The sequence below is a fragment of the Colias philodice genome, chromosome 9 (assembly GCF_061535455.1).
Source record: "Colias philodice isolate Cphi_HAF_F1 chromosome 9, ilColPhil1 Martin Lab GWU primary, whole genome shotgun sequence".
Taxonomy (NCBI): domain Eukaryota; kingdom Metazoa; phylum Arthropoda; class Insecta; order Lepidoptera; family Pieridae; genus Colias; species Colias philodice.
Window position 1 is genome coordinate 9015977 of NC_143094.1, and position 19584 is coordinate 9035560.

General features: G+C 35.3%; 1 protein-coding gene across 1 annotated transcript in view; it reads right to left on the reverse strand.

Moving 5' to 3' along the window:
• Arms (Ankyrin repeat-rich membrane spanning) overlaps positions 1–14986 on the reverse strand; it is a 33735-nt gene extending 18749 nt beyond the window's left edge. Inside the window, exons 1-15 of the mRNA XM_089699297.1 lie at positions 14348–14986; positions 13165–13299; positions 12636–12833; positions 11918–12027; positions 10451–10671; positions 8470–8627; positions 8004–8207; positions 7627–7770; positions 6876–7173; positions 4275–4482; positions 3849–3986; positions 3540–3710; positions 3232–3348; positions 1883–2084; positions 1116–1295 (exon numbers count right to left, since the gene is read on the reverse strand). Coding sequence (XP_089555423.1) covers positions 1116–1295; positions 1883–2084; positions 3232–3348; positions 3540–3710; positions 3849–3986; positions 4275–4482; positions 6876–7173; positions 7627–7770; positions 8004–8207; positions 8470–8627; positions 10451–10671; positions 11918–12027; positions 12636–12833; positions 13165–13299; positions 14348–14857 — 2994 coding nt within the window. The 5' untranslated portion in view covers positions 14858–14986. The remainder of the gene's footprint in view (positions 1–1115; positions 1296–1882; positions 2085–3231; positions 3349–3539; positions 3711–3848; positions 3987–4274; positions 4483–6875; positions 7174–7626; positions 7771–8003; positions 8208–8469; positions 8628–10450; positions 10672–11917; positions 12028–12635; positions 12834–13164; positions 13300–14347) is intronic.
• Positions 14987–19584: the final 4598 nt, after the last annotated feature.

The window sequence follows — 19584 nt, forward strand, 5'->3', positions numbered from 1 at the left end:
CACATTCTAAGTTATCCTTCTAAGAATAGTTCTCGAATCAGCCGACTGTGCTGACTTATTACTTTGACGATATAAAAAGTATTTACATCGCATGCAATACAACGCCAATTTATAGGATAAAAATAAAATAAATTTGGCAACTGAGGCAGGATAAAGCATGCAAGCACACGTCATCGATATACGGTATATGTACAAGGCTAGTCGCAAACTAATCGAGACACGGACACTCCAACTCGGAACTAACCTCCATCCAAGCAACCTGCGCATTGGAAACGTGTTAGAACGAAACGTAGTAATGTTAACTAGTAAAGTGAAGAAAAACAGAAAATAAAATAAAAAAATGAAATTCTGTATACATTTTTTTTTTGTTCAACTGGAAAATATAAATTAAATGAGTAAAATATATCAAGAATGAAAATATAAATTAAATGAGTAAAATATATCAAGAATGAAAATATAAATTAAATGAGTAAAATATATCAATTGAGTTTCAAAATTGTATTAAAAAGTAATTATTAAGTATTCTTAGGGCTGATTTTTCAATCCTTGGTTAAAATGTATTCGTTGAATAACGTATTAAACTACCATTTCATAAATGTATTCTAATTACCTGCATTTGACAGTTTACAGGTGACATTTTAATATTATCGTGCAATACTTTATTGGACGGATAAGTTTTAACCAACGATTGAAAAATCAGCCCTTAGAGGTTAATAAAATTGACGAGAAATTTTAGAAGATTGAAAAGATGTGATTTATTGCGGAAATAAGAATGGTGACAAAAAGTAATATGGTAAAAGATGTAAGTACTGAAAATCGTGGTATAATTATAAATACTATTGGACTTACTTTTCTTATCGTAATACAAAGACAGACTTGTTTGATTTGTAAACAACTGTCAATTTGTTTTACGTAGTGTTTTACGCATTTAAAGTACGTAAAACCATAATATTAGCATAAAATAAATACTGATAAAATAACTAAAAATGAAGGAAGTATAAAAATACAAGTGTACATAAATATAAAAATTTGCAAAAAGTAATTGTTTTTTTTTTTTACATCAAAAAACATATTTCGTGTTCAATAAATCATTAAAGTTCAGAAAAGATGCTCACCTTGCTGATAATATGCGGATCGATAGCCAGCAGTAGTATGAACGGGCTCTTAGGGTCGGAACATAGCGCGTGCACGGCGTTTAGTAGAGCTAGCACTTTCTCTTGTTCGCAGCTGTCCAGGGCATCCACGACCACCACTAGACGGGTTTGCTGGCCCGTGAATGCGTCCAGACATGACACCTAAAACCGGATACATTTTTTTAGTTGTATTTGATAAAAGATATTCTATTACCGTAATTCACATGTAAAGTTTGTATTACATCTGTGTTTAAAATTGCGAAGTTTTTTTAAACTAAGTTACTAAAAAAATGTATTTGAATTTGAAGCAGTCTAAACATAAAATTTTATCGAATTAACGATGGAGTTCCGGAAACGTGTTCCTGAATTTTTTATACAACAAATTTTAAATTGATATGAAGCAACACACATATTATAGTGTGCATACACACGCGCCTGCACATTCGGGCGCTGCGTTAGCACGAGATTGCATCAAACTTCCGGTTCATTTCAAGTTCGTCACATATAAACTTACGAACGACACATATAAAATTACTAGCTTTCCGCCCGCGGCTTCGCCCGCGTTTTCAGAGAAAAACCCGTTCCCGTAGGATTTCCGGGATAAAACCTATCCTATGTCCTTTCTCGGGTATTAAAATATATCTATACCAAATTTCATGCAAATTGGTTCAGTAGTTCAGGCGTGATTGAGTAACAGACAGACAGACAGAGTTACTTTCGCATTTATAATATTAGTATGGATAACACACCGTGTGTGTGAGCGCCTGCACCTCCGGGCGCAAGGCCAGCACGTGCGCGTGGTGCGCGCGGCGCGCGCGGCGGGCGAGGCGCGCGCGGGGCGGCACGGCCAGCGCGGCGAGCGCCCGCCCGGCTGTGCACGCGTTGGCCAGTACCAGCGCTCCACCCACAGCACAAGCCGCTATCATCAACCATTGTTGGATTTCGCGGCGCCTGGGAACAACACGATTGTTAAATGAGTACGTAAATGATTAGAGATACCAGCGCCCTCCCGGCTGTGCACGCGTTCGCTAGCACTAGCGCTCCACCCACAGCACAAGGCGCTAACATCAACCATTGTTGGATTTCGCGGCGCCTGGGACACGATTGTAAAATGAGTACGTAGTTAGAGACGTGACAAATTAGCACCGGTTCGGTTAACTAACAAACTATTTTATTCTTGATGGATTGCGAGTAAGATTTTTTAATTTAACATTAAATAAAAGTCGATAAGATGAAAACGTACATCGAATTCTGGTCTCGAATATATAGACTGGGGTAGATCCCTTTAAAAATAATAAAAAGTGCAAAAAAATCGCAGTCGGATGAAACCCATTAGAAAAGGAGGGGAATATGATGAAAATAAAAGGAAAAATAAATTACGGTCAATCCGAGTTCGGAAAGTGGGAGGGGGGAGCTTTTAAGAGAAAAATATGGTTCCTCTCGATTTCCGTCAAAACTACAAGTCCTACGGAAAAAAGTTCAATGGCAAAGTTGTAGGTAATAAAAAGATCTACAACTTTTGTATTTACAATTTTTTCACATAAACTCAAAATTTAGGTGAAAAATTCCAAAAACCAAGTTTTTGGTTTTTTATTTTTATCTACTTCAAAGTGTATTTTTTTTCTACGAAATTTAGTGGAAACTTACTTTATTATGTCCCAAATACACTGTAATTTATTTGATTGAAAATTTTTATTTTTTCGCCTTATTTTTAATTAATACCAAAGAAACAACCTAATTTTCAATCGAAAAGTCACCCGTCAAAATATCAGCTTTTTTCAAAAACTTGGGGAGCTTTTTATTAATTGAAATCTCGTCTTTCATATGGTGTAAAAAAATAAACATTACCATAGTAAATGTTCTCAGGAAATGCATACAAACAATGTGATAATGAGCTTTTACTAAATCAGGCACACTTCTCGAACTCTATATCTTCTCTTGTATCAGCTTTTCGGTAATATTTCAAAAGAAAAAAAATTATCTGTTCTAAGTATGTATGTATAATATTTTACAGCATATTCAAAAGCAAAATGATGTCGATAAAAACATTTCAGGTAGTTTGAGAAGTGTGCCTGTACATAATATAACATGTACTTACGATGCGTCTGCATCCGTATCGGTGAGGTATATCACAAGAATACACAGCCCCAATAAAATACACGTAAAGCTGATTTCGAATGTTACTATGTGTGGAATGCAACACGCCCGTCGCCATCTGGAAAAATATTATTATGAAAAATGTATTGCGTATCTAAACTAATTATAATGCTGTTTAATAAAGCCAGTGCCATTTAATAATTATGAAGCTTTTTATATGTGAAAGCATTTTGAAATTCGGGTTTTAATTGAATAATTCATACAAACAAACTAAATATAAGTGAACGAGGATAGATAAAGCCAACTCACCTCCAACCAGAAGTAGAGGACACAGGTTTTGGTCGGAAGGCGCGGGCCAATCTCGTGCAAACACGTCCGTATTGGGTTTCGAGCGCCTCCGCAAGACTCGCTAGCATTTGCACCAGGGTCGCTTCGCTCTCTTGCCCACCGCCGCTCTTCATGCCTTCCGTGAAGTGGAATCTGGAAGTAAAAAGCAAATAAATTAGTTAATTTATATATATCTGCCAAAGAAATAAATAAAATAAAGCTTCTATTTTTTTTTTGCTAAAAAGAGAAAAATGATTCACTAAAAAATCCTAAACAATAACATTATTTTACCTTATAGGAGTAGCAGGAAGGGCTCTTGGATCGTTTGGCCCTGGCGGATGGCAGAACACAACTTGTAGCACTAGCAACAGAGAACTGAAGCGCTTTCCCATCGCCGACAGTACACCGGCAGTCCACCACCATTCGTACCTAAAAGTTTTATTGCACATGGTGAAAAGTAATGTTGTAAAAGAAATTTTATTCCGATGAGTATCAAAAATAAATAATCTCATCTGGTTCTTCTAAGGACTAACTTTTGGAAAATATTTGTGTAATGGTTTGACAGATATATTTCTTTTTTCGTTTCGCTAAAAAAAATGTTATAGAGAAGAAATAAATACAGTTAAGAATGTCAGGCTTGATCCGTCTTTTTTGTGTCTTTGATCTAGTTCGATAATTTGTACAGCCACGCGCCCACCACACCGCCCACGTGCTCACCTGTGCCCGCAGTACCACAGCACGTACAGCGCCAGGTACATAGCGGCGAATATCGCGAAGCAGAGCGCGAGCGCGACGTACGGCGGCGCGCCCAGCGCGGCGGCCAGCGCGGCCACAGCCAGCGCGCCGTGCCACGCGCCCCACCACACCGCCCATGACCACGACCACCCGGTTTCGCTCCACTGACGCGCGAAATTCTTCATCTCCTCTGTTAATACAGAGACATAAATTATTATAGTGCTTTTACACAATCGCTCGAATAGCGAGGCGGAAAACGCACACAAATACGTCAGCGATGCCCTCATTATTCGTTTTGAGAATCACGTAGTTTTGGACAAAATCAAAAGAAAGAAAAATGTGTGAACAGTGGTGCGCCTCGACATTCGTATTTACGTACGTAAAGTAATATTCGACGATACATTATACCATTGAGTCACAGGGCGAATAGCGATTAGCGAATTCGAACGTGTATACGCACCATAATAGTTATTTGTGTTCAAATATTGATGTAGATTGTAAAGAATATTTTTTTGGTTAGAAAATTGAGGAAATATTTTTTGTGGCACAGGCATTTTTTTTTTGTAAATGTAATGTATAAAATAATTTGACGTTTTATTTTATATGTAAGTACAAATAATTTTTTTTTCTCCATTAAAATAAATATGAACAAGCATACAGCAATCGAATTATTATTAAAATATGTACATCTTGTTATTTTTGTGTTAGCTGCCCTCTTTGTATATTTATATAAGCTTAGAAATAAGTCTACCATCATTTGAAAACAGATGTCGCTATTATCATTAGCGATACCGGTATTTATATATTATATCCATCAGGCCACGGAATCATAGACACAATAGAAAATCTATTGTGTCGCGGTCGGATCTGGCCGTTGGGGGCTCAATGGGTTAAAAACACAAAACAGTAAAACATATAGCAGTGCTATAATGTCATAATTAGTATGAAAACCAGTGTCGCCAAACCCACACATTTAAACCGATAGTTATACCGTACACGTAAACTATGCCTTTGATTGGACAGCTTAATTTGAGTAAAAACTGACTTAGGTTATAAATTCAGCATTTCAATATGTACCCTAACGCACCATGTTACGGTTTATTTTAGTATAACATCCCAAGATATATCAGCTGTTTTGTTTCTCATTGCACAGAAATTCCAAATTCGAAAACATTCAGCTACTCCACAACAGAGGGCGTTAGTTTTCGATAGATATAACTTTGAACCTCAACACATAGAGATAAGGTTGAAATTTGTGTCACTCAACATTAATGACATTAACTTCATATTTATCTGATGCTATGCCCTGAGGGATGTCAGCCTTGTTATCGATAATTCACAAATAAATATTTTTTGTGTATTTTTTTTTTCTTTCTATTATATGAGTATATAGTATAGTGTGTCACATTTTGGAGTATGTTTATTACCACTAAGTACGTCTTTTTATATTATTATTATTAAATAAAAAACGGAATAGAATAGTATTAATCTATATTTACAAAATACAAACAGAAAATATGCATTATTTTAAATCTTGGAAATGCCGTAGGTTTGCTGTATCGGTGGCCTTTGTTAGACTGCTTAGTGCTGTTCGGCATCCAGTTAACTCGTCACGTTGCATTCATCCATTTCTCTTTTAAATTAGCCTCTTTGGGAAATCTATAAATAAATTGGACAAATGAAAGCTAAGGAAAAATAAAATAAAATGTAATATTTATAATGTTTGTCTTTTCTAAAGTTTCGATACTGTCGATATGCGCCACAAGCATCACTAAAGCGAAATTCGTTTGTTTATTGCAATAATATTCCAGAAAGTCTTGTTTGCTGTTCAATCTATTATAGTACTAATTTCTTACGGATTAAGGTTCATTTTGACTAGATATTTGTATACAATTTTGACAAATTACGACAAGTGAAGTTATAACATAAAATATATGTAAAATATATAAAAATAAGACTTACCGATGGTATGAAATGCCTCCATTGCTGATATTATTTCGTCTGCTATCATTCTCTAATACCGAACAACACGTCCTAATTAATGAATAAATATGGAAAAAAGGTTTGACAGCTGACAACCAACTCAAATATTTTTCTGCGCACAACTGAGAGCAAGTTAGGTGATCTATACTAATTATTGACACGTGGGCCACGCCCACATCACACTTCTATATGTTTTTACTGTTCTGTGGTTAAAAACGTGAAAACTTAAATTATTCTCTTTCATTTTTTTTGTGTGAATTCTAAAGATTCTGTGAATATTTCAACGTGTTACCAATATCGTATCGGAGCCCCCTTAAAAAATAACATTTTTATTCTTATTTTTATTTGTTGTTATAGCGGCAAGGGAAAACCAAATTATCTGATATTTTTAAATGTCTTGCTATCACGGTTCAAGAGATAGAACTTGGTGACAGACGGACACATAGACAGACAGATAACAAAGTCTTAGTAATAGGGTCCCTTTAATGATTCTCAATAATAAAATCATTTTTTTATTTTTGTAAAGTTATGTAATGGAATGTGTCTTTAAATAATAAAATGACATCAGTTCCCAAATCACTGTGCGACAAAACAACTTACCTTTAAGTTTATTGAGCAAAAATGACTTCCCGGATCCCCATCGCGCGTACAATCCCACCGTAATGGGCACAGACAGACTCGGCTCAGACAACATGTCTGCCAACGCTGCACTATACAACTCATACCCCAACATATTCTCATTATCTTCATTCGTATTCAATTTGCGTGCCCCGAATATTTGCCCCAGTATTGTCTTGTTGTAACTCATGTCTATATTGTATGGCGTCTCATTCTGTTTGTTTGGCTTATATAATAATTGACTATTCTTCGGATTCCTTAAGAGTATTTCAACTATATGCTGTAAGAAATAGAATAACATTAACATTAAAGCAAAATTTTAGCAATTTTATTTAAATAAAATTATATTGCAAAGACAATTTAAAGACTGAATTTAAGTTTATTTCAAACTTGTAACACGGATCCGCCTGGGCTCCGATGTTGCAAATTAAAAAACAGTAGTGAGTTTTCAGTTTATGTACAAAACTTTTTCTATCTAAAAATCTTAGTTTTGACGTGATAACGTCTTTAAAATCGTTTTAGTCGGGTGACATGTTCAGAAACTCGTGTCACACCAAAACCTCACGAGCGCGATCGCAGGTATAACGAGAGAGAGACGGACCGATCTCCCGTCTCATCTCGAGCGCTGCCACCAATAAGACGTTATCACGTAAACATCTCGATCGTAAACCTACTTTACAAACAACCAATTTTTTTTTGTTACAGTAATATTTTTTTACAAAGTAAGTTATACCTTAGACCGCGCTCGCATAGCCACGTGCAAGGCTGTATCCCCGCGATTGTCAGCGACGTTGACTCGCGCTTTGCGCTCCAACAAGAGAGCTACCATTTCTGCGTTACGAGATCGGACTGCGCGGAGTAATGGCGTGTCACCCGTCTGAAAAATTATAACGACCATAATAAAAGAAAAAAAAAGTATGATAACATCTTAATAAAATTGATAAGCCATTTTGATTTGAAAGGATACGATTACATAATATTATGAATAGGTATCACAATATTTTATGTTTCAACTAATTGCTTAGAATTTAGTATGTTAGCAACTTTTCTGCCCAATTTATTCATCCTAAATTAAATTTTCTTAGGTAGAAATAAAAAAGAGATACATACTATAGTACAATGTTCTAGATCTGGATTGGAAGCTAAAAGTAATTTCAATATGGCCACATGGCCCTTTTCCACCGCGGTGTACACTGGGGTTTTCTTCTCCTTCCCTGGCAAGTCTACATCTACGTGTTTCTTTAACAGAGCCTCTACTATGTTCTTATATCCGCCCTTCACTGCCTGTATAAGTGGTGTGTCCTTTGAGTGATCCTGGAAGTTAATTCAATGTTAGTTTAGTAGGTTACTAATAAGAAAAGACTTACAGATTAGTACAGACAATGTTTGCTTCTTTTTTATGCCCCCATTACATACCTTACGTCAATTTGTTATGTCTATAAAACATTATATGGACACAATTCTATGATGTGGTGTTTAGACATTATTATCTGATAACAAATGGCCAGTTCTGTGTGAGACCATTTTCAACCCTCTCAAACTTTATAAACATATTATAATTACTATTTAATTTTACCTGGACATTTATATAAGCACCGGAATTAATGAGCGCCAATGCGATATCGTAGAATCCCTCCTTACAAGCTATCGCCAGAGCGGTGCTCCCATCTTTATCTAAAGCGTTCACATTGGGCTTGTATTCGAGCAGCATTTGGACGATTTCGAAGTGGTTACCTGTAAGAAAATATTTAGTTAATGTTACCTTGAATATTATCTTATGGCATATTGTTAGAGAACTGTAATTTAATCCGTCAGTCCTCGGATCACAGACACAATAGAAAATCTATTGTGTCTCGGCCCGATCGGGCCGCTCGGTGGTCAATGGGTTAAAAGACTTGTAATTATGGTCTATTAGATGCTTGCTCCGACTTAGGAAGAACTGACCCGGGGAAAAAATAGACTGTGTTACTCTGTGGAGATATGCAACTTAGTAAAGATATCTAAAGATAAAATAATTTTCAAACTAAGTTCAGTAGATTCTGAAATTTCCCCAATAACCGTGCATATAGATGCATCAAAGGAACGGCTCATGTTAGCGATGTGGATAGTTAAATTTAAACATGGGCTAACGCTCGTGAAGGGTAACTAATTAATTTAATACACTGAAAGTGAAGTGAGGTATTATTTCAGCTTGGTTTACTGTTATAATATATTCAAAGATTTATTTCAAATTCATATTTTATTTACTTCTCGGACCTCTTTATAAATCAATTCCGTTAACGACCCATTTTCACATTTTTATTAGTTTCAATAACTTACAAGCAAGAAACATCACATACAGTATCTAATAATTATTTTATCGTTTCATTGGTTTTTATAGACATGTGTACGTATCGACTAATGGTTTGGTCGTAAACGTCTATATGAGTTTAATGTTGATCGTAAACGGAAACACCACTTCTAATTCAACGTTATAGTACCTCTTCATACGTTAAATAACCTCACGTTAAACACTCTTCAGGCTTGCAAATAGTATTTACCGCTGGCAAATGTCACACGCTGTATAATTATTATAAAATATGTCTATTTAATCTAGGTTATGACTCCATTTCGTGCCAAGACATCAATCATCGCTAATGATTTGTATGTTTTGGCATAACAAATGTTTCAGACAAAAATTAGTCTTAATCACGTTTATTTAGCGCTAATGCATACAAATAGTTAATATAGTTACAGCTATTTATAGCTTAGAAAGGTCGCGTATGTTTAAGGATATCATTAGCAGTAACAATCTCACTATCACATTGTTTGTTCTAACAAACAACGTAATCTCTTTATCGTTATCCCCATTGAAAAGTAAGCCTTTTATAGCGTGAAAACTACTGCCAGGTAAGTGTATAACGTAATATAATTTAACATTAACAACGATGATAATAAGCATAAGTAACAATTATATGAATTTAATAAAATATAATGTTTACGAGGTGACAAAACAATTAAAGACAATGGCACATACTTTACGTGCATTGTTTAGTGACTAATAAATCATTTACCTCTTATTTATAATAACAATAATATTTTGCGTCTTTAGAATTATATTATTGAAAATATCGTTAAATTATGACCTTGAAAGTCTAATATTATTTCTTGGAATAAAATTTTTAAGTAACTTGTTAATTTTACATAATATTATCTATTTAAAAGGAAAAATATATAACATGGCTCATACGTAAGCAAACTCGGGTTTATGGCATGCCTGACGCGCCCAAACGTAAAATTAGAGGAATTTCAAATTGATTTCCTTGATCAATTCTTGAGGAAAAGATTGTGTTTATAAAATTTAAGCGTAGATGTAACTTACTCCACTAATGAATTGACTAATAGATTTCAATTTAAAATCTAATAAAGCATCTATCTGGTAAAACGCAATAAATGCAAAACTTTTGTCGCCTTTGACGAAATATACCTTTTGCAGCGTGCAGCAGCGGCGTCCAGCAGTTCCATAAATCTCCCTAACAACATATCCCTTACAAAAACATCAGTGTGACGTCACGCACCTTGCGCGGCCTGCAGCAGCGGCGACCAGCAGTACATGCCCGAGGTGTTGGGGTCGGCGCCGGCCCGCAGCAGCGCGCCGCACGCGGCCGCGTCCCCCGCGCGCGCCGCCCACGTGAGCGCGGACGTGCCGTACTTGTCGCACGAGTTGGGCCGCGCGCCGCCCGCCAGCAGCCGCGCCACCACGCCGCTGTGGTGCCGCCCCGCCGCCCATACTAGCGAACTGGAAGTGTATACCCGTTTGTATACTGTGTACGCGTAGACTATGTTATAGTACATACGTATTGTGTTGGATTAGCCGATTACAATCATGCAGATAATTAACTTTTATTTTAAGTAGAAATATGCACCATTCGTGATAATAAAATCGTAAATGAATAAAAAAAGGTTATCAATAAGAATTCAATCTATAAGCGACATTCGAATCAGTGTAAATATTTAAAACTGTAAACTCCACTGATTCTGGCCAGCTAAGCAAATAATTTTATTGCTTACAAATTTCTTGAAATACAAGAGGAATAAGGATACTAAGTGCGATCGAAAAGTAATGCCAACCAATAGTAGCTTCAAGCCACACCCACCCCAGCCAATAACAATTACGATTGGTTGCCACTTGTCAACAATGTAAAAGTATTGAGAAATAAGGCAGAATTTCTATTTAAATATTATTTCAACATTATAATTTAAAGTGAAACATTAATCAACACTTACTAAATAGGTAAGACCTAATATTTATTTTCTAATTTACATATTATGAGTTTCTAATCATAGATAACTATAATTTTGCTGAGAATGCAAGCTGTCGAGAACAACATGTCGAAGAAAAGCAGTGTTATCATCAAGAGACAATCTGATGACAATAATAACTACGCTTAAAGTGTTGGCACGGAGCCAGCATTGTTTGGTATGAATGAGAAGGGATGATTGAATAGCTTTATAGATACCGAGTATATTATCTTGATATGACTGCTGTTATAAAACATAATGACATAAACTAAGTTTTATTTTATTCAGCTGATACGATCTAATGAGAAAAGGTTAGTTTAAATATATTTTAACATTCCTGTTTATAATATTAATTTATGTTTATGTTCTTAAAAGCCAAAATGGAACAAGTAGCGAATTGCATTGTTTAAAAGAAATATGCAATAACATATGCTCAAGCTGATTATCAAGAATATTAAAGCCAATATTTTGTCGATTAAATATTGATAATAATCTACATTACTTGAACAGATTGGACGTAAATTGTCATACTAACATATCTACGCATGAGAATGATAATTCTATTCTTAACAGCCTCCTTAGATCGTACTAAATTATTATTTTATTACTCATTTTGAATGACCTTTACCTAAAACTAGTTTAAATGAGCCTAGTTTAGTCACTAAATAAATAAAGTGGTGTCCAAAAATATCAGCTATTTATAGAAAATGCGTAGTCTGTATTTAATATTAAATGAAACTCACTTGATATTAAAGTTCCCGTGTGCATGTACTTCAGCACCTTTCTCCAACAGCAAACCAACTATTTCTTCATGTCCCTTGTATGCAGCCCACATAAGAGGTGTCCAGTTTCCCTATTCAAAATAAGATACATATATTGATAGATTCATATGTTTGCAAAATATGTACCTTATTTAATTAGGAATATCGGATTGAAAATTTAAAGACTAAACTCGTCTTTGTTCATAGTTAAGAGATTAGAGATTCCTGGAAAATATTTTTTTTTTCTAACATGAACAATGTATGTATTACGATTTGGTCCTTCACGAATTATCAATGATTATATTTTTTGTTTTTTCCTGATTCATTAATTAATGCTTGGTAATTAAGAGTTCAACAACAATCACGTTGCAGCTTAAAATAATCCATTGTCCTATAAATAGCTTGTTTATGAAAAGAGTTTGTAACGTTTGTGCATGTGTACCTATATTTTAACGGGATTTAAGAATGTGTGAATGTCACTGATCTTTTGGCAGGGTTCCACCTTAATTATAAATACAGAAATTCGAGTGCACGGTCCAGAGAACAATTTGGTCATTGCTCTATTATAATTATTTAGGTCAGTTAAATGGTGCCCGTGCGTGTTGCTAGAAGACACCTTTACCTTCATTCATCAGAAACTCAATTTTTTTCCCTACCATTCAGAAAAGGCGTCTTCAACCAAGTTTCATACTGAACTTACACAATCCCTGGAGTCCACCACAGCGCCGGCATCCAGAAGTTCCCTGACGACGGCCAAGTGTCCCGCGCGCGCCGCGAACGCTAGCGGTGTCCAACCGTCCATGTCCGCCGCGCACGCGTCCGCGCCCGCGCCAACGAGCAGCCGCACCGCGTCGACGCGGCCCTTCTCGCTCGCGCACATGAGCGCCGTCGTACCATTCTACATCGATGAATATTCAATATTATCATCAAAATCTCCCCCTTATCATAATTGAAGGACTCGTTTGCAAAGATTATAATGTGTTTATTTTTATTAATCATCGACTATTTTAAATTGTAGCAAGATATGCTAAAAAGATATGCATAAGCAGCTACGAATAAACAACAAAACAAATAATCGTTTATAAATAGCATCGCAATGCATCAAATAACAATAGTAAATCTAATCCATACTACTTGGAACTGGTCTTTCGAATTTTCGGAGTGTATTTTTATCACGATAGAGAATAATTTTAAATATTGATGCTAATTATAATAAGGACGATACGAACCTCATCTCTATCGTCGACATTGATGTTTTTGTTGGCCGCGAGGAAGTTCTGCAATTCGTTGCCATCGTTATTGATCAGCTGGGAGAGCGTTTTGAAGCACGCAAGCGACACCATCGACTCGCTACGATGGAGGCTCTGTTGATGCGGAAACATATTAGTGAACATAAACATAACAAAATCGTGACTATACAATATTTTGGCGACGTTTAATTATATTCAATGCCACTTATTCTCTGAATATTCCTCAATAATGCTTTAACTCAGCTATCGAGGAAAATCATTATAATTATAATGTTGTTATTTTTTAACTGTTTGTCAACTCATTAGGTAATTAGCGAAAATTCTTTATTCCTAAATTTTATTGTATTATTTTTGCAAAAAACAACTCTATTAAGTAAGTCTATTTTGAATGAAAAAAGTAATATAATTTGCTAACGCATATTTGTGCTTAATAAAATTCCTATCACATATTATTACATGTGTCATAATAAAACAAAGAGAAAATAAGATAACAAACTAATAAGAACAAAACATCAAACGTTATTAACACACAGAAAATTAGTAAGAACGAAACTCATTTCAGACAAAATCAACATAATGTATTAGGTACCACATCACCAAGGTATCGAAAATTAAGTTAGCAGGCGGACATGCCAAATGAAATAACGTATGAATCACAGGATATTATATATAACAGGACTTCTCGTTTGTATTAGAAATGTATGATAGGAAACACCTCAGAAACTTGCAAACTTCGACGCAACATTTCAAACAAATTCACACTTTTTAGAAATAGGCTTGTATGCAATAAATAGAGCACTGAAGGATATAACACAAAGTACGTTTGCACGGCACAACCTACAATGCCGGTAATGAACATAACATATAGATATAATGATAACGAGCGATATCACAAGCATACTCTATAAATTATTAAAATATGCAGGATTAAACGTTTCAAATATTTATAAAACGTGGAGTCATTTCAACGAGCATCTAAAATCTCAATTACTTAACGATTGACTTGTTTTTTATTTTCTTGTTGAATCGTATGTGTTATTATATTTTACCGCATTAAAAATTGTGATCATGCTCAAGTTAGTAAACATATCTTTTCCTAGGATGCAATGTTATTTACTGAGAACTGCAAACTTTCACACCGGCAATATTTCCTGGTGCAGACCATGTTAGAGTGGCGACGAAGAGCAAAACCATGAAACGGGAATCCATGACTCAGGCGGCGGCCGTGGCCTTCCCCTGGGGGCGCCGTCACCGTGAAGCGCGGCACGTTGAGATGCGTCCCCGCGCTGAACGGGCCGAAATGCTCGTTACCGCCCCCGACGTTCAAGTGCAGAAAGGATGGTCGCCGTTTCTTGTTGTGGTGCATCGACGGTGGCATCAGTGTAGCTACCGCGATGCTGTTGCTTTTAGCTCGACGTGTCGGCGGTTCCTCTTCTTCACCACTCACTTGTGCTGTATCAGAATTTTCAGACCTAATAGTTTTATCCGACATCTCCGAAGCGGATGGACTGCACTCTCTGTCCGACGGTGTACCCGTTTCCAGGACGGACTCCAAAGACGCGGGAGGCCGAGACACATTCCTAGGTTTATGTAAGTTTGCAATGAGACATCGGATATGAACGTACTCATTATCACTGGTCTTTTTCTCAGGTAATTGCGGTGAACCGAACATCGCGTTTCGTATCCCCGCATACTAATTTATTAGGAGAGCGAGCGAGCGTCCCGTGACAGATAGACGAGAGACGTAACTGGTGACTAAGATCCGCGGGGAACACGACTCGTCTCGAGTGATACTGATGGGCGGATACTATTTACAGCGCGACGCGTCTCAGGGCGGATATAGGGCGGCGATGAATGAATGCGAGGGTATACGTACTAAGGAATACGTGCTATACGATTGTAAGGAGAGGCGTTTGAGGATCGCGGTGGCACTGTAGTGCGCGGCTCGCTCCGAGGGCACCATGTTGCTGAGTGACCGGTAACGCTATGCAAGCGGTTTGACGGCGAGGTGGATACCAACGGACGATTCCCTCCCCTCCGACACAGACAATTATTTCCCATAGAACATTTTAAATCGTGTTTTTACGCTGAATAAAATAAAATTACATGGATAAACAAAGCGTAAACATATGTTAAATAAATAATAATTAATTGAATATGTCTACTGCTAGACAAAACGTAAGCATATTAGCATTAACTGGAACAGTTTTCTTTTTCCATAAAAAAAATTATACTTGTTATTAAGCTATTTCTGTTAGAATTTGGATAATTTAATGAACGCATAATCGTGATTTGGTTTCTAGTATAAAAAACGCAATATGTTCCGGTTTCCTTGAAGCGTCATCACTCGTAGTATTTCCAAAATGATCACTTCCTGGTTCTTTTAAGTTTGAATTATAAATTGCCGAAACACAAATCATAAAATCGAGTACGGTGCGATTTACTTTATAATAACAGAACATTTGATTTTTCAAGAATATGAAAAATGTTTTGAAAGAGCCAAGAATATTCCAAATATATATTTTAATATCATAAAGCATATCGATATTGCATAATAAGTTTATAAAGCATAACCTGTCTTGTCTATCTAACGATGTAAAAATAAGGCAAAAGGCAAGGTTAAGATCCGCGATGCAATCGAGGCAAAAAGACTAACGGGGTTACAGGATTCCGCCCAGTCAAGCGCCATGCTGAGTTTATCACGTGATCAACGTGGCTTTTGACTACGAAGCGAAGTTATAATTTATTATGTTGCATACAAGTATTTTTTTTTTCATAGAGAAAATTGAAATATGCTTACAAATGCCTAGCAAACTTTAAAAACATTGTTTATCAGTGTGCCGAATTGTTTTGTAACGTTCAGTCGTTCACTGTGTCTTTTATTTTTCATTCTTTCATGAGATTTAAAGTGTAACAAAACAACAAATTGTGTTTCTTTTTAAATAGGCCAGTCATTCTTCCTTTGAAAACCCAACTAATTAATACTAACAAAAGAATAATCATCAATGTCGCAAACAAATTAAAAGACCATCGGATGCTGTTTTTGTTAACTGTTCGCAAAAACACATTATATTATCCTGCTAGAGCTCCGCCCCCGTTTAGCTTTATTTTACAGTGAAAGAAATAAGTCATTGAACTCAGTTAACTCTGAAGGAGCTTTAAAGTAGCGCATACACATGTAAGCTAATAAAATATAATGCTGCAATAACATCAATTCATCAAAATGAATCATGTTTATTTGTTAAAAAAATGAGAAATTTATTGTACTTCAAATATAAAAAATGTATCTAAGTGTACTGGATTTACGTGGATATCTTATAGCTGTATCTACATAGCTTTAACAATTGAATGTTATTTAATAATTACTATTGAAAAGGTCTCTTAATAATAATTTATAGTACATAGATAATTAATAGAGAATAATTAATCAAACCTGTCCATAAGTCCTGATAATTGACGCGGCACGAAACATTTTCGTTATAATGTCAATGCATTGGAGGCATTATTTTTTCACTCTACAATTTCGACCGCACTATCCAAGAAAGGCCTAGATTATAATGCTGATGGTCACAGCGCTTCCCATGTTGTGTTAATTTATATGATCCTCAAAGTTTGCTTTAGGATATACTCGTTAAATATGCTCAGTATCATGGAAAATATTCTCGCTGAACAAATAGCCATAATTTACACGGGGTCTATAAAGCATGGGTTGATAATGATAATATGGTTTACTGTTTAACCGGTAACTGATTACGATAAGTATCTGGTAGGGTCATTACATATTTACATTTAACATATGCTATCAACCCTGAGGATGTTTCAAACGCAATTTATATGTATGTACTCAATAATTACATCTTTCACATTCTAAAATCTAAATATGTCTTGTACTATTTGCGACTTATGGTTTTCCCCGCGTGCAATCTAAATTAAATCGCGTGGAATATAAATTAGTTAATAGTCAAGACACTCAGGAGCTGTTTTCATAATAGAATAGTTTGTCTTCGTAGTCATACTTGAATTAGGAACTAACTTGAATACACCTAAAATATTAGTAATGTACCTACCTGGGTAATAATGCAGGGTAATAAAAATTTATACTTTTTACATGCATAGAACATTATAACGGTTGTTAAATTAGTAAATTTCCACGTACTTTGTCCGATATTTAATAATTTCATCAGACATTTTCATACAACACTCAAAGAAGCTTTTGTTCGAAAAAAGCTCTTGTCTGAACCGCACAATGGACAGGTCGGTTATTAATTTCCTCTTTTAGTATTCCTTAAAGGTTATTATTCATTTAAATTAAAAATAAAGATAGACTGTAAATAGTAAGCTTATAGTAAGTTAGGCTAGCGAATTGTCATTGGTGTAGGTATTTTTATTTTTTAGTTTCATTTTAATACCCATTTTTCTCTATATCTCATACAATATACACGCAATGCTGTGTTTAAAGAGTAATATCAATTCACAACATTATTAAACAGATAGTCTGTTAACATAAGAATTATAAAACGAATACATATTGAGCATTGTAGATTCTTTGTTGCGTCTCGGATATTGGTCTTTTTTAGTATTAAATAATTTATGATAAGCATGAGAATTGAGAAGTTTAGCATTATTAATAAACCATGATCGTACCTCATTATACATGGATTCCCTGATTGTGTCTCTTACGAACTTATAATACGGGAGGACGCTCCCATAGCTCCTCGGAACTTTGATGGGTAACACAAGCGGACGCCGCTCTGGGGAATCGGAGGACGAAGAGGGCCTGGCATTATCGAACCATGAACGCATTTCCAGCACTCACTAGTCACTACACACGCGTCCGCATGCTCTTCTAAATAGATAACAATCAACAGAGATAACACGACACTTATTCGCGCACGAGGGTAAACTAATTACAATATATATCACATAAATAGAAGGAACATTGTCAAGTGTCACCGATGAATCGAGTCCTGCGACCCTCGCTGCACTACACGACGTATTGATAAGAATTGATTGAAGTAATAGTATTTAATACACAAGAACTCCTTATCACTGTCTACCTATCGTTATTCGTCTGTTTGCTATATCCTACTCCGGGTACGGTATTTACTTTTGTACTAAATAAACAATATTAATAACGATTAAATTTTTGTTTTATATATATAGCCTCTAATAATTTATAATTGTATTATGTTTTTATATAAAGTTTTAATAAAATGAAATAAAATTTACACATCTATCAGTACAAACAATTGACAAGCAAAAATTACTACTTAAGCCAATAATTATCCTTATCGTATCAAATACCCTCACATAAATAAATAATAGAATCGACAAATAGCATCATTATTTAAAAAATTGTAATACTAACGCCATCTACCTTTATTACTCGAAATAAACAAGTCAAATACGGCGCACGCGCACGTCATTTTAAATTATGGAATTTGTTATGAGTAATGACTTAACCTCGTCTCATAATACTCACGTTTTCAACTAGATGGCGGTAATCTCAGCTATTTTAGATTGTTTTTGTACATTATCGAACAATGAGGGACCAACATTATAATATAAAGTATGTATTCACAATGATTCAAATTTTTATTATGTAACTATTCATACAATAAATTAGATTTATTGCAGTAATAGGAAAAGAATAGACCTTTATCCGCGCTTATATACCCATGATTGAGGTAAAGTAATGTATCATACATTACGACGTAAATAATGGATTTGTTTATGAATACAAATCGGAAACTATTGTATACTTTGATATGTTATTTCTATTTGCAGTAACCTAACGGTACTTTAATCGATTCGCGTCCTTCAACATTCGATAGTATAATTTATTAACAATCGCCGTAGCATCAAATTGATTATCAATTCTGACAATTAATAACAATAAACAATTGAACACAAGTCACACTTAAACTATGTATTGTGGCTGTAATATGATAACGGTAATGAGTAGGTACTTGTAATATTATGTAGAATTTTCAATTAAATATGTGTACGGCACCAGCGCGGAACGCTATTGGAAGGATAATCTCTAAGCGAAGGATAGTGTTATCTGTGGGGCGTAGGGAACAATTAAAAAAATTAATTTGGTTTAAATATGTCGAAATACAAATGAGTTTTGAAATAGTTAACTATTTTCACTAATTTGTCATTGAACACACGTTTCGGAATGTTGCCTGCAACTACTATCTCTTTTCACAAACTAGCTAGGTACGACATTCACATTCACATAAATATTTTGTCATGTACAGGTTTTTATTATTATTATATAAATATATATACTAGCTGTTCGCTCTGACCTGGGTCAGGGGTGGTCTTGTTTTGTTGTGTATTATCCTAATTCAAGCAGAGAAAACTTACGAACCAATAATCAAGAAAATTAAAAAA